The following is a 22,779-nucleotide window of genomic DNA, read 5'->3' on the forward strand; positions in this document are numbered from 1 at the left end:
GCTGGCTACCCCCTGTTGCCAAGAGCAACAGAAACATCAGCAGGGACTTTGAATTGCTCACCCAAAAGATCTAGGAGCTGTGAAGAGAGGAGTTCTGGGGTCAAACTCAAGAGTGTGGAGGAGTAACGAGTAGGGCCCCATCTTAGGCTGAGTATTAGGAGGCAGAGGACCAAAGCAGGGCAAGGTGGTGGCCCCTGAGCAGAATGGCCACTCTCCCTGAAGCCCACAGAACTCACAATCCACAAGGGCAATGCTGGGCACAGGACAGGATGATGCCATTAGAGGACCCTGAGGTCTGGAAGGGGCCTCGTTTCCTCTGCAACATAGTGAAAATCCCAGGATTGGATACCAGTAACTAAGGACAGACAGGATTTTCACAAGGCTACTCTCATCCTTTCTCATGGCAAGGGTGAACATAAATCTCTAGAAGTTCCAGAACAGGTCAAAGAGGGCTCTTAAGCACATTCACATCGCCAAAACCAGGATGCCTATTTATTGTGGGGCTTGTTAGAATTCACCACGCCTGATGGAAGAGGAAGTGGAGTCAAACTCCTACTAATGGTGTCCACCCTCCCTTGGAGTAAAACAATAAAAATCCCTGAGTGTTTCTCCAGTGCAGAAACTGACACCAGTGCTGCCCCCTGCTGTCGAGAGCCTGGTCCAGTCCTGCTCTTCCCCCTGACTTCCTCTGGCATTTCAAAGGCTTGTAAGCCACACACCTTGTGGCTTTCGATTAATAACTTCTTTATTCTGGAAAAGCAAATCAAATTCATATTCATATAAACACTGACATTACAAAGTACAGGGAAAGGGGGAAGGGAGGAGGAAACAAAACTCTCTACAAATCCTGCTAATACTGTCTCACCCAACAAGACCATAATGCTTTGTCCCATATTCAATCACTTATATAATAAACCACAAATAAAATCTTCTCTGGAAGATACACTGCTCCTCTTTGAGATGGCAGGGAAAAGGGACCGGAAGGAAGGGTAGGAGGCTTTATTCTTTTGGCAGATCCTCTCAGTCATTATAGATATTGCTGCACTGTTAATAAAAAATATATGCTTCTCTGTAAAGCATTTAAAAAAAAAATTCCAAGGATGAGATGGCTGAAATCTCAGCTCAAGTATCTCCAAATACATTGTTGTCCATTCCCTGACCTTTCCGTGTGTTATTTCTTGGTTGTTTTCCGGATCAATGCCATTCTCTGAAAGAATAAGAGAGAGAGAAGCAAGCAGTTACACAGGTTAGTATCAGGAGCTTTCTGGAAAATCTGTATGCAGTTAATAGGCAGCATGGTCTACAGTATAGGCTGGAGCCCTTGGGGACCTGCAGTCACAGAGAAGCTCAGCAGCCTTCTTTTAACCAGAAAGCAATGTACAGGGTCTGACAAAAGTTTAGATAGGCCAGCAGGTCCATTTCACCCACTAAAAGACCCAAACTGCTCTGGGCTATCAGGATGGCAAAAAGGTTAAAAGTAGAAGGGGACAGCTTTTGCCTTTTGGGGACACAGGGGATAGGCCAGCAAAACATGTTTTCTAGGATTTCCCTACCCTAATCTCTTCTTTCTCTACTGATAGAGAAAATAGGAAAAGGGCCTCAAATTTCAAACCTGTTGCCACAAAAAGGGAGTCAAACTTTCGTACCTGATGATGTGCCATGAAGGGCAACTGAAGAATAACAACTTCTACTACAACCCATTGTGGACCCGTTCAGATCATGGGTTTCCATTTTTACTATTATCAACCACTGGCCAAACTACTAACTTGCTTTTGCTCACTCTTTTTGACCAAGAGATAACCCCATTATTATATATTTTTTAAAATACATTTTTTAGATGTCAATAGACCTTTATTTTATTCATTTATTTATATGTGGTGCTGAGAGTTGAACCCAGTGCCTCACACATGCTAGGCAAGCTCTCTACCACTGAGCCAAAACCCCAGCCCACGAGATTACCCCATTATTATGACATTTGTTAACTAAACAGGGCTCCAGAGCCAGAAGGACAGTCCAGAGAAACTCCCTTTTGAAGAATAGTAACCTGAATCCTTTTGATTCAGGTTATTAGTGGCTCCCTGGGAGGGCTTCCTCCTTGACCTCTGTAAACAACTACTCCAGAAACCCCAAGGACAAAAAAGCAAGGGATATTCACCCAGGACTGCCCAGTACCTGTCAAGCTTGAAAATACCTCACTTTTCAAATCAGAGTAGCCAGATAAATTAAGGCAGAAAGGATAACAGCCTTTCAAAGGGGAGGTCAATGCTGCTATCGTTTGTTTGTTATTACCACAATCCCACAATGCTGGGGACTCGAACCCGGGCCTCCAGCATGCGTGGCAGGCACTCTACGTGATGTGCTATATCACCAGCACTCAATGCTGCTATCGAACCGACCAATGACCAATTTTCACACTGACATCTAGGTTCCTTGTTAAGAGGGGCAAAGAACAAAGGTTAAGCTGGGGACATGGGCTAGAATGCTTGGCACAGCAGCCTGAACACTCCACCTCAGCATGAATAAAGTATATTTCTGCTTTATCTGACCATTTTCTATTCAAGGGCATGTTCAAATTAGCAATGAAGCAGGATTTCATTAAGGAGGTTTGGAGGGGGTGAGCTCCATCCATATTAGAAGAGCCTAGAGTCTGAAACAGGCACAGTGGTACATGCCTACAACCCCAGCTACTTGGAAGACTAAGGCAGGAGAAGTACAAATTCAAATCCAGTCTCTGCAACTTAGTGAGATCCTGTCTCAAAATAAGAAAGGGCTTGGGATTAGAGTGGCTCTGAGTTCACTCCCCAGTACCAAGAGGAAAAGAAAAGCTTGAAGTTAAGCCCATCAGAGTCAAGAGAAAAAACTGAGACCCCATATGGAAATAGAGCAGCACTAAGGAAATATCTGACTGCTGCTGCCTCTTGCCCTCTCTGACCTTTGGTCCAGAGAGTGAAATCTGCTGTGTGGGGGAAGCGAGACCCCGAGAAGGTAGGCAGACACCATGCCCGGCTCCTCACCTGTTTATGAGCTTCTGTGGTGCAAGCTTTTTTGTAGGGTCGTATTTCTTCAGAGCCAAATCCTGGGATCCACATGTTCCACTGGCGTTCTGCAAAGAAGCAGCAACAGAATTAAGGGTACCAGGAAGCAGAATCAGGGGTGCAATATGCCCCCCTCCAAGTGTCAGAGAGGATGAATCTGGGCATCAACTATCCTAACACTAACCCTATCGGGCTAGTCTATGAAATACAAATGGGAAATCACATCTGGCTCCTTCAAGGGCTTTGTTGTTGTTGTTGTTGTGGTCCTGGGAACTAAACCTCAGGGACACTCTACCAGTGAGCTACATCCCCAGCCCTTTTTATTTTGAGACAGGGTCTCACTGAGTTGCTTAGGGCCTTGTTAAGTTGATGAGGCTGGCTTTGAACTTGTGATCCTCCTGACTCAGACTCCCAAGATTATAGGCATGTGCGCCCGGTCAAGCAATAGTTTCTTGAAACAAAAGTGGAAGTCTTTCAATCATCAGTCATGTGCTGATACACTGAATTCCTTAATATCTTCTGCCTCATTCACTTGACCTGCCTTATAGACTGTTTTCTTTCTTTTGGTCATATTGTAACCAATGCAGAAGGGGGCTCATTCAGTTCCAAATGATTATGGTTATCAGCATTAGGTGAGTATTTCCCAGAAAAATCCAAGCTCAAATTTAGTGTCTATGAAGTGGGAAAGCAGAATACAAAATTGTATGTACACTGCAATTATAATTTTCTTGGAAAAAAATGAACAAATAGACTAAAAATTGCAAGGGAATACTGAGGAACACTTTTTGTTTTTTGGGGGTGCTGGGTAGCAAAGCTAGGGCCTTGCACATGCTTTGCAAGTATTCTACCACTAAGTTATACCCCCATAGGCAAGAGTATTCTATCCCTTTATTTTGAGATAGGGACTTGGTAAGTTGCTGAGGGTCTCACTAAATTGCTAATACTAGTCTTAGGAAGAGTTTTATTTGAATGGTAGAAATGTAATAGTAACTATAATTGCTAAGCACTTATTTTGTGCAGATCCTATACCAGTTACTTCACAAACATAATCTACAATTTCACAATAATCCTAAGGAGGTTATTATGATCCCTATTTTACAAAAAAGGAAATAAGCTTATCTAAGAGAAATCAAGTAGGAAGGATAAGATGATTTAGCTAGAAGTAGCAAAATCTGGTTTTGAATTCAATGTCTACACTTTATTCCCCTCTACTCTGGATAGATTTCTTTCTTCTATTTAGTGTTGCTATTAAATGAATACATAAGTCCCAGGGCCCAAAAGTCTGATTCTGGCACCAGGGTTCCTCTGATTACACTTTCCCTGACAGTCCTAAAGGTATAATCATGTGGATACTTCAGGGAGAAACAAGCTACATACCTAGATGCAGCTGGACATCTTTCACCTCCAGAGTGCTGGACTTGCGATGCCGAGCAAGCTGGCAGGCTGCTGTCACCACGCTCTCAATAAAATCATCAGCAATCTGCAGCAGCATCTGGAGAAGGCAAAGTGAGTGAGAATAACTGTGAAAGTTGCAGGATAGGCTCCTGTTGCTGGGACAACTATTTTCTGCCTTTCTGCCTGAATTTTTATATATATTTCTTTTTTTCTTTTGACACTAGGAGTTGAATTCAGGACACTTTACCACTAAGCAACATCCCTAGTCCTATTTTGAGACAGGGTCTATTTTGAGACAGGGTCTCACTGCTGAGTGTGGCCTTGAACTTGTGATCCTCCTACCTCAGCCTCCCAAGTTGCTGGGATTACAAGCATGAGCCAATGTGTCTAGTCTGTATTACAAAGTTTAAAAGGCTTTCTATTAGTAGGCCTGGAATCAGCATTTGAGCTAAGGTGTGGATGGGGAATGAGAAGGACAACTGAAACATTACCCAAATCAAAAGTGAAGATAAAATGAAGATAGGTGAAAATGTTAAAAGGAGAATTAATTTGCTTATAGCCATGCAACTAGAAAGCAGTGGAAACAGGATGACTATGGTTCTGAGTTCAAATCCTAAGATCTTTTTACTTCATTATTGATTCCTGGACTATGTGAGAAGCAAGATCAGAATTCTGAAGATAAAAATCTATGTGAGGGGGCGGAGTCTGTAGCTCAGTGATAGAGCTCTTGCCTTGCACATTGCCTTGTCAATTCTCACCATCGCATATAAACAAATAAATAAAAATGAAGGCCCATCAACAACTTAAAAAAAATTAAAATAAAAATCTATGTGAAGCAACTTAATAAGACCCTAAGCAACTCAATGAGACGCAGTCTCTAAATAAAACATTAAAAAGGTCTGGGGATGTCTTTCAGTGGTTAAGTGCCCCTGGGTTCAATTCCTGGTACCAAACAAACAAACAAACAAACAAAACAACAACAACAACAAAGACCTAAGTGAAGCCACATGACTCAGGAGGCTGAGACAGGAGGATTGCAAGTTCAAGGTCAGCCTCAGCAACTTGGTGAGGTTAAAGGGTTTAAAAGGTCTAGAACCTTTTAAGAAGGGTTAAGAAAAACCTTAACAAATAGAACTACAACTGTAAAGGGCTGGAAAAAAAGATTTAAAAAAGAAAAGCCCAAAGAGGATCAATCCAACCACTTTCCATTTCAGAAGAAAAGAGCAAAAATAGAGAAGAAATTACCAACAGTAGTATAAGAAACTGGAATCTTCACACCCTGGTGATAGGAATGTAGAATGATGCCCCACTTGGAAAACAGCGGCAGTTTCTTGAAGGTTAAACACAGAGTTCCCACATGACCCAATTATTCTACTGCTAGGTACACACCCAAGAAAAATGAAAATGTGTCTACAAAAAAACCTGTACATTCATGTTTTCAAAAGAGGGGGAAAAACTTGTACAAGAATATACACAGGAGCTGGGTTGTGGCTCAGTGGTAGAGTGCTTGCCTAGCATGTGTGAGGCCCTGGGTTAGATCCTTAGCACTGCATTAAAGAAAATAAATAAAAATAAAGGTATTGTGTCTATCTACAACTAAAAAAAAAAAAAAAAATTAAAAAAGAACGTATACAGCAGCATTATTCATAACAGCCAAAAAGTAGAGAAAACCCAAATGATCATTAATTAAGGAATATTTATATAATAATTTTTCATTATGTCTATATCACATTAACAAAGTGTGATATAGTTATTGATAGACATAAATTTTTCATTTATTTCATGTAGTTTTTTTCTTTTTTGGTACTGGGGATTAAACCTAGGGACACTTTACCACTGAGCTACCTCTCCAGCTCTTTTTATTTTTATTTATTTATTTAATTTTTTTTAGTTATAGATGGACACAATATCTTTATTTATTTTTATGCGGTGCTGAGGATCAAACCCAGTGCCTCGCATGTGCAAGGCAAGTACTATACCACTGAGCCACACCCAGCCTCCTATTTTTTACTTTTTATTTTGAGACAGGGTGTCACTAAGTTCCTTAGGGCCTCACCAAGTTGCTGAGGCTGATCTTTTGTTAATGTGATACAAACAATGAAATATTGTTCAGTTATAATAATATGGATGTACCAATATGTGTGGAATAATAGGGATTGAAGTACTGGTATGTGTGCCACCATATGGATGAACCATAAGTGAAAAAAGCCAGTCACAAAAGACCAAATATGTTTCCATGTATTTGCAGTCTTCAGAATAAGCAAATTCATGGAGGTAGAAAGATCAGTGGTTGCTTATGGCTAAGTAGGATGGGAGAAAATGGGGAGTAAGTGTTAATGGGTATGGGTTCTTCCTTAGGGTGATGAAAATGTTCTAAAATTGATTACAGTGACAGTTGCAAACCTCTGCAAATATACTAAAAAACATTAAATTGCACACTTCAAGTGAGTACATTTCACAGTATGTGAATTATATCTCAATAAAGCTGTTAAAAGGACTGGATGTAGCTCAAAGTAGTGGAGCTCTTGTTTAACAAGCAGGAGGCCCTGGGTTCTGTTCCCAGCACCACCAAACAAACAAGCAAACAAACAGACAAAAAGTAAAGCTGTTACCTGCCACCCCCCCACAGAAGTTAGGTAAATATTTTCCCTCTGCTTAAAAAAAACAACAATGGAATTTTATCACTTTGTAATCTGTACTTCCTTTACCTATTAAATATTCACAAACATACACACACACACACAAAAAAATCAGAAAAATTAACTTGTAGAATAATTCAAGAATCAAGGCACAACAATAAAATAGAAATAAAAGAAGCCTCCAAGAAAGCTAGGCATGATGGTGCACACCTGTAATCCCAGTGATTCAGGAGGCTGAGGCAGAAGGATCACAAGTTCAAGGCCAGTCACAGCAAATAAGCAAAATTCTGTCTCAAAATAATAAATGAAAAAGGCTGGGAGGCTGGGGTTGTGGCTCAGTGGTGGAGTGCTTGCCTAGCATGTATGAGGCAATGGGTTCGATTCTCAGTACCACATATAAATAAATTAAATAAAGGTCCATCAACAATTAAAAAAAAAGGGCTGGGGATATAGCTCAGTTGGTAGAGTGCCTGCCTCGCAAGCACAAAAGCACAAGGCCCTGGGTTCGATCCCCAGCACCAAAAAAAAAAAAAAAAAAAAAAAAGGCTGGGTATATAGCTTAGTGCTAATGTGCCTATGGATTCAATTCCCAGTACAAAAAAAAAAGAAGGAAAAGCCTCCAAGAACCCAGCATAGTGCACAGCACATGAAGGGAGGCACAAAATATGGCATTTGCTGGTAAATGGATGAAGTTGGAAAATACCATGCTAAGTGAAATAGGCCAAGCCCAAAAACAAAGGCCGAATGTTTTCTCTGATAAGTGGATGATGATACATAATGATGGGGGATGGGGGATGGGGGAGAGAAGAATGAAGGAAATTCGGATGGTGTAGAGGAAAATGGAGCGGGAGAGGGTGGGGGAAGGAAAGATAGTAGGCTGAGACAGTATTAGCCTATGTATATGTATGATTACATGAATGGTGTGAATCTACATGATGCACACCCATAGAAATGAGAAGTTGTACCCCATTTGTGTACAATGAATCAAAATGCAGTCTGTAAAAATAAAAAAAATTTTCAATTAAAAAAATAAATATAAAGATAAAAAAAAAAAAAAAGAAGGCACATAATAAAGGTTGGAGGTAGAGTTCTGTGGTAGAGTGTTGCCTAGCATGTATAAGGCCCTGGGTTGGATCCCCAGCACCACCCCCACAAAAAAAAAAGAACAGGAGAAAAATAAAATCCTAAAATACATGAGCTCAAAATAGCATAAGACTTCTTAATATGAAATTTTAAAAGACAATGGAGCATTTTCTTCACAACTAAAATAAAAAAATGATCTCCAAAATAAAATCCTAACCCCAGACATACTAAAATGTAAGGTTAGAATGCAGATATTTTCAAGCTGGGTGGGGCACATGCCTATAATCCCAGATTCATAGGAAGCTGAGGCAGGAGGATTGCAAGTTTAAGGACAGTTTTAGCAACTGAGCAAGACCCTGTCTCAAAATAAAAAATAAAAAGGGCTGGGGATGTCGCTCAGTGGTCAGGCACCCCTGGATTCAATCTTTAATCCTTAGTACCGAAAAAAAAAAAGAAAAAGAGAAAGATATTAATAAATCAAAGAGTATTTGTTTAAGTATATTACTTGGAAATAACAGGAAGAGTATAGAAACAGCTAAAATTATTGAAAGTGAATGCCTAATATTTGCAGCAGTCTATGCCTTTTTTTTTTTTTTTTTTTTTTTTTTCTGTACTGAGGATAACCCACTGAGCTAATCCCCAGTCACTCCAACCTTTTTTTTTTAAATTTTGGGATGGGGCCTCACTAAATTGCTGATGCTGGTCTTGAACTTGTGATTCTCCTTCCTCAGCCTCCTGAGTTGCTGCGCTTATAGGCATGCACCACCAGGCAGGGTGAGTCTGCCTTTTTTGACATGGTAGCAACTACAAGGTATAAAAAGTGTTGAAGAATTCTCCAAGCTGAGCCAGGTACAGTGGTGTACACCTGTAATCCCACAGGCTCGGGAGGCTGAGGCAGGAGGATCACAAGTTCAAAGCCAGCCTCAGCAATTTAGCAAGGCCCTAAGCAACTTGGTGAGTCTCTAAATAAAATATAAAAAAGCTGGGGATGTGGCTCAGGGATTAAGAGCCCCTGGGTTGGTACCCCAGTACAAATATAAAAATAAAAATAAAAAAGTACTCTCCTAGTTGATTTTTTTTTTTTTTTTCCTGTTGTTTCATGGATTGAACCCAGGGGTGCTTAACCACTGAGCCATATCCCCAGCCCTTTCTACCTTTTATTTTGAGAAAAGGCCTCACTAAATTGCTAAGGTTGGCTTTGAACTTACACTCCTCCTGCCTCAGCCTCTGGAATTGCTGGGATTACAGGCATATGGGACCACACTGGGCTATCCTAGCTGATGTGTATGTTATTCTATGAGATCTTCACAATAACCCTGTAGGTAAATAATGTCATACCCTACGGACATAAGAGGAGCCCCCCCCTGACTCTCAATTTTTTTTTTTTTTTTTTTTAATACTAGGAATTGAACTCAGAGGTACTTTACCACTGAGCTACATTCCCATTCCTTTTCATTTTTATTTTGAGACAGAGTTTTGCTAAGTTTCTGAGGTTGACCTTGATTGTGATTCTTCTGCCTCAGCAGTCACTGGAGTTATAGACATGTGCTACCACTCCTGGCAGGGCTGAGTCTCAAAAAGCTTAAGCATCTTGTCCATGGCTGCACAGCTGGTAAGAGGCAGAGCCAAGATTTAAATTCAGATTCATCTGACTCTAAAGTCTCTTTTCTTAACTACTATGCCATATCAGCCCTCAGGGGCATAGTCTCTGGAAAACCCAAACCCACCTTACCTCCTCTACATCTTCATCCAACTGCTCATTTGGATCCACTTCTCTTACTAAGTCTTGTAATTTCTTCTTGGTCAATACCTAAAGTTAATTGTGAAGAGATTCTTCAGTGAGTATTAAGGAAGCAAAACAACTCATAATCCCATACTGAAGAAAGGCTATCAATTTGTTGGGTTTAGTTTTATTTCCAATGAGTTCAGTATGGCCCACTGGTAGCACTGCTACCAAACTACACTTCCAAGACAGAAGTAGTCCAGGGAAAAACAAAAAGAGTAGTTTGGAAAAGAGGTCAGCATCCAACTGTCATGCAGTTTATTTCAATCTTAACCTCTTTTTTTCATTATGCCTCATCTCCTTCTACATTAAGCAATGTGCAGTTCTGTGACCACCACAAATTGTATCCTTTCTACCCATTACCGATAGACATGCTATTCCTCCCTTTTTCCTGTATGCTCAGCTCATGGCACTCTTTCTTCTTTTTGGTACTGGGGATCAAACCCAGAAGTGCTTTACTACTGAGCTACACATCCACCTCTTTTTAATCTTTTATTTTGAGGCAGGGTCTCATCAAGTTACCAAGGCTGGCCTTAAACTTGCCATTCTCCTGCCTCAGCTTCCTGAGTATGAGCCACAGCACCAGTTCAATGGCACTCTTTTCTGATGTCTTTCCTAGACCACCCAAGGAAGCGCAACCATGTCCTCATTTGGTCTTTTCTATATTCTGTGCACCCTTCTACCATTATGCATATTTATAAATTTGCCTGTACTCTGACTTAATAGGTTAAAAACTCTGAGAGGAGGGACCTTGTGTTCATCTCTGTATAATTAAATAACATATAAGAATGTGTAGCTACAATCCCTTTTCATAGTGTTCAGTTACATATATACACCATTAAAAAGTGATCAAGGGGGCTGGGGAGATAGCTCAGTTGGTAGAGTGCTTGCCTTGCAAGCTCAAGGCCCTGGGTTCGATCCCCAGCACCGCAAAAAAAAAAAAAAAGGAAAAAAAGTGATCAAGGGGGAAGCTGGGGATGTATCTCAGTGGCAGAGTGTAAGACTAGCATGTGTGAGGCCCTGGGTTTAATCTCCAGCACTGCAAAAATAATAATAATAATGATAATGATAATAATAATAACAGCAGCAACAATACATATTTGTTAATGATGCCTCAGATTTATCCATTCTTCTCCATTTTACCATTATCACCTAATTCAAGTCTTTATCACTTCTTGATTTATTGCAAGTCTTAGAATTGGTATTCTTTCCAGTTTATCCCTCTTTCCTACCCCTTATTCCATTACTGCCAAGTTAATCCTTCCAAAGATATGCTACTTTTATTATGTTAACATTACTCCCTATTAAATATCTATTATCTATTAAATATCTGCAAAAATTGTTCTGCTGTAGTCCTACTTTAGTTTTATCTCTTGCTGTTTTTCAACAGACCATATACTAAAAAAACATATTTGTGTGGGCTGGGGAGATAGCTCAGCTGATAGAGTGCTTGCCTTACAAATACGAGGCCCTGAGTTCGATTCCCAGTACCACCAAAAAGAAAAAAACGTATTTGTTGTGCCAGGCATGGTGGTGCATGTCTGTAATCCCAGCAACTCAGGAGGTTGATGCAGGAGTTTACCAAGTTCAAGGCCAGTCTCAGCAACTAAGCAAGGCCCTCAGCAACTTAAGAGAGACCTTGTCTTAAAATGAAAAATAAAAAGGACTGGGGATGAGTGCAGTGGTAAAGCACCTGGGATTCAATCTCCAGCACCAAAAAAACATGTTTGTCTCCCTATTATCTGCCCAACTCTCCCCCATTTACCTTTACTAGTCCTTCAACCCACTCCCTTGAAATGTCTCCTCATCCATTCTACTCAGACTACAAGATCCAAGTCAAGGCATTATACTTATTTCTTGTAGCTTTAAATAGTAGAATCAGGATCACAGCTAGAAAGGGAAACAGATTTTGGGATCACTGCAGAAATTAATAATTGCAGCAGCTAGATGAACTAAAAGGACCACTGGAAACAAAAGTATTTTTACTTTAGAAGTAAAGAACCCATTTATTTATTTATTTATTCATTCATTCATTTATTTTTGTGGTGCTGGGGATTGAACCCAGGGCTTTGTGCTTGTGAGGCTAGTGCTCTACCAATTGAGCTATCTCCCCAGCCCCAGAACCCATTTATTTTTTATGTGTTTATAGCTAACACATATAAAGCACCTGTCATATGCAATGTGTCATGTTAGTATATGCATGTATATATATGCATGTATATATGCATACACACAACAAGAGAGAGCAAAAACAGATAAATCTTAAACGAGATAAAGAATGTTAGAATTCCAGAGCTACCTCAACTGAGAAGAGGTAGCTCCTGAGATGGCCATTTCTCAAAGAATTTCTTGATCAAATAATAAAAAGAGGTGACGAGAGAGAAAAAAGTAAGAGGATAATACCTGATTGTTTTCAGGGCTAAGACGACCTCCTGTCCCAGGAGTGCCTGGAATTTTTACCACTGTAGTGCTATTGGCCATGGAGCCTTGTGGAGGAGTACTGGCTGGTTCCGGTTTTATAGATGAGAAATTGGAGAGGTTAATTAGTGCTGAGGGGCCAAACTGGTTCATAATCTGCCGAGCTTTGGATTTCAGCTCATAGAGCTTATCAAGATCCTGTTTCTTTTTGGGGCTGTAAGGACCAAGGCCAATCAACTGGAGAAGAAAAACATGAGAATTAGCTCTAGATACAACTATAATAAAGAATAAGTTTTGAAAGTAAAATTCTGTGAGATCTGTCAGACTTTGAGGGCCCTTCAGTATATTTGGGATGGTGACCATTTGATACCTACACATTAAAATGGAGAAAATGAAGAATGTTCATTGCTCTCACCTGATATTTAGAAACCATCTCTTCTCCAAAAGCTAAATGAAATAGTCCACAAAATTGAAATAAGGAAGAAAGGAAATGAAATGAGGAATCTTATGTATAAAAACACATTAGAATAAGCAAGACATTTGAGAACTTTGTACAAATAAAATACTTGATAAAGTATACATGCATTATTTTTTAAATATCAAATAATGTTAAATTCAAATAAGTCATGTCACAATCACATACTTAAAACTTGGTCACAAAGTTCAAGAAAACTGATTAGTTCATTTTGGCATTTCAAAACATGCTTGAGCCTATTCAGGGCTATGCCCAATAAATGCAATTTTTAGCAACTTTTAAAAGTAAATTCTTCTTTATCATAAAAAGCAAATTTTCTCTGAGTGTTAGCAATGTTTAAATACATGCAGAAATCTTAGCCTGAAGCAGTCGAGATTCCTAAATCTTAGAGCCATGATGTTGACTCTGTGAACATCAGCTTTGGTGTCATCAGGATCAGAAGCACATTCACCAAGTTCTGCCCATAGTGGCCTCAAGGAGCTTACTTACAGCTATCTGAGTGTCTAGATCTTTAATTACATCAGCAACAGCTGTGAGCCCGGTGAAATGAGAGGCAGCCATTTTCAAAAGCTACCTGTAAATGAACAACTAGCATCAAGCACCACCCTTGCCACAGAAGCATTACTGTAGCATGACCTGGCACATCTTCACCAATCAGGATCCAGGGAAACTATCTCTTTGTCCCTACTATGGGGCAAGAAAAAAAATCCCCCTTTCCCTTGAAAACAACTTTAAAAATTAATTAATAATGAATATTTTAAAAATGAATGAGGGTACAAGTCTATAATCTCAGTGACACATGAGGTTGTGGCAGAAAGACTGCAAGTTCAAGTCCAGTCTGAGCAACTTAGAGAGACCCTCTCTCAAAACAGAAAATTTGAAAAAGGGCTGGAGAGGTAGCTTAGTAGTAAAGCACCCCTGGGTTCAATCCCCATTACTAAATAAAATGAAACAGAGGCAGGGATATATCTCAGTTGGTAGCATGCTTGCCTAGCATGTGGGAGGCCCTAAGTTTAATCTTTAGTGCCATTAAATAAATAAACAAACAAATAATAAATAAAAGGGCTAAGGATGTAGTAGTGGTAGAGTCCCCCTGAGTTTAATCCCCAAAATAAAAACGAAAATTAATGATGGTGCCAGGTATGGTGGGACACACCTGTAGCCCCAGCACTCGAGGCTGAGGTGGAAGAATCATTTGAGTCTGGCGTTCAAGACCAGCCTAGACAACACAACAAGACTGTCTCACGGGTGAAGGGGAATATCTATCTATCTATATTTATGTATGTATGTGTGTATATATATGCACATACATATATAACTGAATAAATGATGGGGCTGGCTGGGACTGTAGCTCAGTGGCAGAGCACATGCTTAGCTATTGGGTTCAATCTCTAGCACCATTAAAAGAAAAAAGAAAGAAAAAATTAATATGGGCACAGTGACACATGCATGTAATTCTTGCAACTTGGGAGGCTGAGGCAAGAGGATTGCAAGTTTGAGGCCAGCCTGAACAACTTAGCAAGATCCTGTCTCAAAATAAAAAATTAAAGGAGATGGAGCTCAATGGTAAAGCACCTTTGGTTCAATCCCCAGTATCAAAAAAAAAAAAAAAAAAAAAAAAAAGGCAAAATTGTATGATTTGAACCTGCAGGAACCATGTTAACAGCTTTCAGAATCTGGAAAATCTTAGTAACCTGAATGAGTCTATTCCACTCTTGCCCCTATTGCTGAATTCCTCTCCAACATACTAACTTTCTAATATGAGAAAGCATGTTCTTCTGGTTTACCCTAAAAAAAGTAACAACTATGCACTGGTTAAATTTAGAGGTCTCTATAAAGGGCTACAAGGCAAAATCTAAGATAATTGGAAAAGTATATACCAGTTATTTTTTTGTTCTAAGAATGGAACCCAGGGGGCTGGGGAGATAGCTCAGTTGGTAGAGTGCTTGCCTTATAAGCACAAGGCCCTGGGTTTGATCCCCAGCACCCAAAAAAAAAAAAAAAAAAAAAAAAAAAAAAAAAAAAAGAATGGAACCCAGGGCCTTCAAAATGCTAAGCAAGTCAGGCGTGGTGGTACACACCTATAATCCCACAGGCTTGGGAGGCTAAGGCAGGAGGATCAGAAGTTCAAAGCCAGCCTCAGTAGCAACTTAGTAAGACCCTGTCTCAAAATAAAAAATTAAATAGGGTTGAGGATATGGCTCAGTGGTTAAGTGCCCCTGAGTTCAATCTCTGTTGCCAAAAAAAAAAAAAAAAAAAAAAAAAAAAAGGAAGAAAGAAAATGCTAAACACACATCTACCACTGAGTTATATGCCCAGCCCTATACTGTTTTGACTCCACAGGTCCATTTAAAGAAATTTTTTTTTAGTTGTAGATGGACACAATTGCTTTATTTTACTCGTTTATCTTTTTATGTGGTGCTGAGCGGATCGAACCCAATGCCTCATGTGTGCTAGAGAAGCACTCTACCACTAAGCCACAACCCCAGATCCCACAGATTCATTTTTAATAATTTATAATACATTGAACTTGTATATGAATACTACACTGTACATATAAGAAATATCTATCAAAAGTGATATAGTCACAGGCCCTGGGTTCAATCCCCAGCACCACAAAAAAAAAAAAAAAAAAAAAAAAAAAAAAAAAACTGATATAGTTAAAACTGGGCACCACAGCGGCTGGGAAGGCTGAGGTAGGAGAATTTTGAGTTCAAAGACAGCTTCAGCAAAAAGGGAGGCACTAAGCAACTCAGTGAGACCCTGTCTTTAAATAAAATACAAAATAGGGCTGGGGATGTGCTCATGGTTGAGTGTCCCTGACTTTAATACCTGGCACCCCCCAAAAGGCAGGGGGCTGGGAGTAGGTGTAGTGGCACATGCCTATAAATTTCAGCGACTCAGTACCTCAGGAGGCTGAGGCAGGAGAATTGCAAGTTCAAAGTCAGCCTCAACAACAGTGAAGCCTGAAGCAACTCAATAAGACCATCTCGAAATAAAATAAATAAATAAAAAGGGTTGAAGATGTATCTTAGTGGTTAAGCACCCCTGTATTCAATCTCCAGTGCCAAAAATAAATAAGTAAAAAGGGGCTGGGATCTGGCTAAGCAGTAGAGTGCTTGCTTAACATGTTTTGTTGTTGTTGTTGTAGATAGCCACAATATCTTTATATTATTTATTTTTATGTGGTGGTAAGGATCAAACCCAGGGCCTCACACATGCTAGGCAAGCACTCTACCATTGAGCCACAACCCCAGCCCTCGCTTAACATGTTTGAGGCTCTAGGTTAGATACCCTTGCTTCATAAAAAAAAAAAAAAAAAAAAAAAAAAGCAAAAAACAAACAACAAAATAGGCAAAAGGTCTGAATAGATCCTTTACCAAGATAAACAGATGGCAAATAAACCTGTGAAAAGATGCTCAATATCATTAGCCATTAGTAAAAAGGCAAATTAAAACAACAGAATATGCCTTTAAGAATAGCTAAAATTACACAAAGTGCTGGAGAGGATATAAAGCAACTGAAACCCTCATACATTACTGGTATGAATGTAAAATGTTGCACTCTTCTGGGAAAACAGTTTGGCAGCTTCTTTTAAAGTTAAAAATATATCCTATAGCAATCTTACTTCTAGATATTTACCCTAGAGATATGAAAACTTGCATTCACACAAAAATTTGTATGGGAAGTTTACAGCGATCTTTTTTACAATTGCCAAAAAGTAGAAATAATCCAGGTATCCTTCAATTGGTGAATGGGTAAACAAACTACTACAGTACATCCAATACAATGGAATACTACTCAGAAATAGAAAGGACTATTGATATATGCAATAAATGGATGAATCTCTAATGTACTATGCTAAGTGAAAAGGCAAGACTCAAAAGGCTATATGATAAATTTATATGATACTCTAGAAAAGGCAGTTATAGGGACGGAGAACAGAGCAGTGGTTGCCAAGGAATCTGGTGTGGGGTAAGATTTGACTACAAATGGGGAACATGGTTAAACTTGGGGACAGGTAGAAATGTTCTGAATCTTGAATGCTAATGGTACTTATATGACAATGTGTATGTCTTATTCCAAGTTGTGACTGTACGCCAAGAATTTTATTTGTATGTAAATTTGAAAATAAATTTTAAAAATCAAACATCACAATCTGATCAGTGTGGTCAACCCCAATTGTGGATGACACTGATGAAGCACAATGGAATGACGTGACTGTAGATAACTTGAATTCCATTATTTAATATACTACAGTTGCCTTCAGCTACTCAAATTTCTAACTCTTGTTTCCTCAGAATGCCAAAAAGATAGTTAGCCAGGTGTGGAGGGTACACACCTGTAAACCCAGCAACTCAGGAGGTTGAAGCACAAGGACTGCAATTTGAGGTCAGCTTTAGTAATTCAGTGATGCCCTAAATAACTTAGCAAGACCCTGTCTCAAAATAAAAAATAAAAAGGACTGAGAGTGTGGCTCAGTGGTTAAGTACCTCTGGATTCAATCCCCAGTATTTCCTCCCAAAATAGGTAAAAACAGAAGCATTGACTGTGGGATGTTTGAGAGAATAATTATAATAACTAACCCCTTTTGGTACCTACTATGTACCATGAGATTCACACATAACTCCAAAAAGTCCATGCCTCAATGAGCTACAAATGAAAATATTCAGGGCTGGGGAGCCAGGTGTGGGGAGTGCATGCCTGTAATCCCAGTGACTTGGAAGGCTAAGGCAGGAGCATCCCAAATTAAAGGCCAACACCAGCAATTCAGTGAGGCCCTGAGGGATGCTGGGGATATAGCTCAGAGGTAAAGTGACCCTAAGTTCAAAATCCAGTACAGAAAAAAAAAAAAAAAAAAAAAAAAAGGAAAATAGAAGATAGAAGACCATATTGTTTTTGGAACCTGTTTACCTCTGAAATGTTTAGGATTTATTGTTTGTTTGTTTGTTTATGGTGCCAGGGATTGAACCCAGGGGCTCTTAACCCTAAGCCACATCCCCAGACCTTTCTTTTTTTTTTTTTTTTTAAGTGAAAGGGTCTAAGTTGCTTAGGGCCTCACTAAAATGCTGAGGCTGGTTTTCAACTGGAGATTCTCCTGCGCCACTAGGATTACAGGTGTACGATACTATGCCCAGTGGGAATTTATTACTTAAACAAATTACTGGAGTCCGGGGAACTATCAGCCTATAGCATGAAAGCCTTATGACCGTGGTACATGACTGGATTTTTCTACCTGGCTATTTCTCTCCTTGGCTTCCAGCTGTATCCAAACCAGCTCATATTTCCCAGCCTAAATCAACCAAAAAAGAATCAATTATTTGTAGTCTATGAGACTTGACAGCAAAATAAACAAGGAATTTTTTCCTGTCTGAAGCTGATGCTTGTTTTGGCTACTCTGATCCCCTGTGGGAGATTTTTAACTTATGAGAAAGGCAATACAATGCAGTGGGAAAGGATATGGACTCTGGTGAGAATGTCTGAGGTCAAGTACAAATGCTGCTGCTTACCTACATGTTCTTGAATAGTTACCTAATCTTTTTGAGTCAATTTTTTTTTTTTTAATACTGGGGATTGAACCCGGTGGCCCTTTACCACTGAGCTACATCCGCGACAGCCCTCAGGGCCTCACTAAATTGCTGAAGTTGACCTTGAATTTGGGATCCTTCCCCCAAATTAATTATTTTTGAGACAGTCTTTTGCCTAGACTGGTCTCAAGCCTGTGATCTCCTGCCTCAGCTTCCCAAGTCACTAGGATTATGGGAATGCACCACCTAATGCCCCACCTGCCCAGCTAATCACAGCAACATGGCAGGCTAAGGCAAGAGGATCCCTTAAGCCCAAGAGTTCAAGGTCATCCTGGGTGCCATTATAAGATCCTCATCTCAAAAAATAAATAAGGGGCTGGGGATGTAGTTCAGTTGGCACCATGCTTGCCTAGCATGTGCAAGGTTCTGGGTTCAATCTTCAGCACTGCCAAAATAAGTAAATAAATAACTGACTAAATAAATAAATTTTAAAAATTGGGTACAGTGGCACATGTACACCAGGAGGATCAAAAGTTCAAGGCCAACTTTGGTGAGACCCTGTTTCAAAATAAAATTTAAAAGGGCTGGGGATGTAGCTTAGTGGTAGCTTGTTTGTCCAGCATACATGAGGTCCTGGGTTAAATCTGCAATAGAGCAAAAAAATAAAAACAAAGAAATGGAACAGTAGATTGAAAAATAGCAGCAACAAGTGATCAGTAGGAAGCTGGGAGAGGTACTGTGGAAAACTCAAGTCATGAGGGACAAGTGCCAACCAGGTGGTGGTACACTCCTGTAATCCCAACTACCTGGGAGGATAAGACAGAAGGATCCACAACTTCAAGGCCAGCCTGGGCAATTTAGCAAGACCTCATCTCAAAATTTTTAAAAAAGGAGGGGGGACAGCTGGGGAAACTAGCTCAGAGATGGGTGAAGCCCCAAATTCAATCACCGGTACTGAAAAAAGCAAAAAAGAAGTAGGCACCATCTTTGACTAGGCTTTTTGTACCTACAATTAGGAGCCAGACCAGGCAGATTTTTTAAAAAATATATTTATTTATATATTTATGGTACTGGTATTTTTGGTTACTGCAAGACCTTGTCTCAAAATAAAAAATTAAGAGGATTAGGGATATAGCTCCATGGTAAAGCACTCCTGGCTTCATTCCCAGTACCAAGGGTGTTGGGAAGGAGATAAACACCCCAATACTACAGCTACAAATGAGTGAAACTGAGTATATTTTGCAAATGTCGATAAAGATGTTAACTCAGGAATAAATTATCACTAAACCATCAATGAAAATGTGACATTGGCATGCTTTCTCTTATAATTTGCTGTGTATAAATTCTAAATACTTGTATATGGGTACTTGCAAATAGTACAGGGGCAAGTCACTGAAAAAAATCAGTTTCCAACTAATTAGCCCAATTGCCCCAACCATACAGTTAATGCTAACAATTAATTGATGAGTTAATCCAATTTTTATTTTCTTTTGTGGTTCTGAGGATTGCCATGCTAGGTAAGTGCTTTACCACTGAAGTATATGCCTGTCCCTTTTAAAATTTTATTTTGAGAAAGGTCTTGCTAAATGTCCCAGGCAGAACCAAGTTGCTTGGCCTCCTAAATTTTTTTTTTTTTTTTTTTTTTTCTTTTTGTACTGGAGATTGAACCCAGGGATACTTAACCACTGAGCCACATCCCCAGCCCTTTTTATTTTTTATTTTGAGACAAGGTCTTGCTAGGTTGCTGAGGCTAGCTTTGAACTTGTGATCCTCCTGTCTCAGTCTCCTGAGCATCTGGAATTACAAGCATGCGCCACTGCACTTGGCTTTGGCCTCCTAAATTTAAATTTAAATATACCTAACTCTGCTGGACTCCACTGTAAGGAAACACTACGAATATTGCTTTTTTTCTATCTTGAATACCCATGCTCTGTGAAAACACAGGAATTTAGTTCTCCTCAAATACCATACTAAATACACTAACAAGTTACAGTCTTTGACATTAAGAGAAATCTTAAAAAGGAGGGAGTGCTTTCATTCAATTACATGCTTTGTATAACTATTATATTTTGCTGATGGACAGACAGACATGGAGAGGGAATCCAATTAGAAAAGTAGAAAAAAGTTTTGAAGGCACACAAAACTGGGCTAGGTCACACAGTATTATGTGATTTCAAAGTACTTAACCTCTCTGAACCTATTTCTTTATCTGTACAATGGACCTAAAATACCTAACTCCTGGGGCTGTTATTATTATTAATAGTTGAAAGTACTTAAACCAGGTCTGATGGTAAATGCCTATAATCCCAGCTACTCAGGAGACTGAGGCAGAAAGATCACAAATTCAAGAACAGTCTGGTTAATTTAGCAAGACTGTATCTAAATAAATAAATAGGATTAGGGGTGTGGTTCAGTGGTAGAGTGCTTGTTTAACATGTGTGAAGCCCTGGGTTGGACCCCAGTACTACAGAAAGAGGGGGGAGGGAAAAAAGTGCTTAAACTGTGCCTAGTTAACCTCAGTAGCTTTCAATAAAAGATATTATTGAAGAAGCATCTGGTCCAAGTCTCTCCATCTAAAAACATTTATAGTAATACTTGTGCCAAAAATACAGGACACAACTTATGTACAACTTTTTTTTTTTTTTTTTTAATTGAATCCAGGGGTACTCTACCACTGAGCTACATCTCCAGTCCTTTTTACTTTGAGACTAAGTTGCAGAGGCTGGCCTGAACTTGCAATGCTCTTGCCTCAGCCTCCAGAGTATTTAGGATTACAGGTGTGCACCACCACACCTGCTATTTGTGACTTTCTAGTGTGTTTAAAAAAATAATATTTGGCTTCACTTAAAGGTTTCCTTACTGGTTAGTGACGCTCACTATTATCTATTTTAATACAATAAGGAGAATCAAAGTATTAGACTCTAAAATAATTTCCTTCTTAAGTTTGAAGGTAAAGATTCCAGAAACATTTATTCAAGAAATATTAACCACCCGTCTTATATGCTACACAGCAAGGTACTGTATCTAACTACTCCTTGTCTCACTGTGATCCTAAACCCCTTTTGGACCTTCTTCTCCTTACATGTAAAACAGGATTTTTAAATAGATGATCTTTTCGGGCCCTTCTATCTCTGAAATTTGGGATTTGATCTGTGCTCAGTTGGGGTTGATTGGAATGGGATTTAAAGCACTTCTCAAGTATATATCTGAGTTCAAACTGCTTCCAACTTCACATCCAATTCGCAAGAATGAGTAGAAAAACGAAGATTCTTGCACGTGAACTTCCTAAGTTTAAGTATCTGACACACGAAAAACCTGCCTGCCAAAAACCGAGTAGGCAGCGCGAAGGAGTCGTCTTCCCCTGAATGCATCTTTTATCACTCTGGGCACAGAGACTACGCCGCGCGGGGGAAAAAACCCGATCGCTCTATCTTTTCCAAATCCTCTCCCTTTCCCTTGGAGGCTGAGCTCGGTCCCGGCCCCTTACATTTTCCGTGTTTTAGGAGCCGTGTCCTCACAGCCCGTTTCCTCGGGAACTCGGGAGTCTCTAAGCCCGATCCCGTCCCCATAGAAGCCCCAGTCTTCTGTTCTCTCCCAAACTCAAGTCTTCTCTGCCTGCTTCTGCCCTTCAGGAACCTAAGTCTTCGTTGCTGTTTCTGAAGCCTTAGGAGCCTGGGTCTTCGCCGTCCCGCTTCTGCCTCTTAGGAGCCCAAGTCCTCACTGCTCCACTTTCACCTCTCTAGAGCCCGTGTCTTCACGCCCGGTTTCGTTCCGACCCTCTCCTCCTAAAAGTACGGGACCTCAAACTCCTGTCCCTCTCAGACCGCGTTCCCTCAGGTGCCGGAGAACTCACATTCGTCCGGGGTCCCTAAGTCTCCTTCGGAGCCCGGGTCCCCACAGCCGCGTCTTCTCCGAGCCTGATCCCCACAAGTCCCATCCCAAGAGCCTGATTCCTCACATCCCAGTCTTCTCCATAACCTGGTTCTTCACACGCTGACCCACTGTGGGTCTGGGTCCTGACTCCCTCCTCCCGCTCTTCTTCCTCAACTGCCAGGGCCCAAGACTCACAGGCAGCAGCGTCTATCTCCCCATGATATGCGGAGACTGCCCCAGTGAAGCTTTCGTCTCAGCAGCCGGTCCGACTGCGCGGCCCTCCCCGAGTACTTCCGGCACCGCTCCCCGCCTCCAACCCGGAAACGCGCGTCTCTTCCGGCTGGCGGGCGCGCGCCTGGCTTGCGCAGACGCAGATGGCCCTCCGACACGTGGTTGCTGTACTGGCTGTAAGCACCGCTCTTCGGCTTGTGCTTTCTCCTGCTTGGGGTTGACTGCTGGCGTGGGCGACTTCTGCGTTTTCTACCTCGGCGTTTCGACTCCTGCCTTAGCAATTTCTTTCCGACTCTTATCTTTCGCTAGCGTGACCGGT

General features: G+C 40.4%; 1 protein-coding gene across 5 annotated transcripts; it reads right to left on the minus strand.

Moving 5' to 3' along the window:
* Nucleotides 1-985: 985 nt before the first annotated feature.
* On the minus strand, nucleotides 986-22,559 carry TAF12 (TATA-box binding protein associated factor 12). 5 transcript variants are annotated; one of them, XM_079110066.1, is made up of 8 exons: nucleotides 22,425-22,475; nucleotides 13,318-13,402; nucleotides 12,769-12,800; nucleotides 12,339-12,590; nucleotides 9,885-9,962; nucleotides 4,413-4,527; nucleotides 3,015-3,103; nucleotides 986-1,207 (listed from the first exon to the last, which is right to left on the minus strand). In XM_079110066.1, exons 3-8 carry the CDS (start codon nucleotides 12,784-12,786, stop codon nucleotides 1,172-1,174), a joined length of 588 nt encoding a protein of 195 aa, XP_078966192.1. In that variant the 5' UTR covers nucleotides 12,787-12,800; nucleotides 13,318-13,402; nucleotides 22,425-22,475; the 3' UTR covers nucleotides 986-1,171. The 5 variants fall into 5 exon arrangements, with proteins under 5 accessions (XP_078966192.1, XP_078966191.1, XP_078966193.1 ...); XM_079110065.1 differs by lacking the exon at nucleotides 12,769-12,800 and having other exon boundaries at nucleotides 22,425-22,542; XM_079110067.1 differs by lacking the exons at nucleotides 12,769-12,800; nucleotides 13,318-13,402 and having other exon boundaries at nucleotides 22,425-22,559.
* Nucleotides 22,560-22,779: the final 220 nt, after the last annotated feature.

This window comes from Sciurus vulgaris, assembly GCF_902686455.1.
Source record: "Sciurus vulgaris genome assembly, chromosome: 1".
NCBI lineage: Eukaryota > Metazoa > Chordata > Mammalia > Rodentia > Sciuridae > Sciurus > Sciurus vulgaris.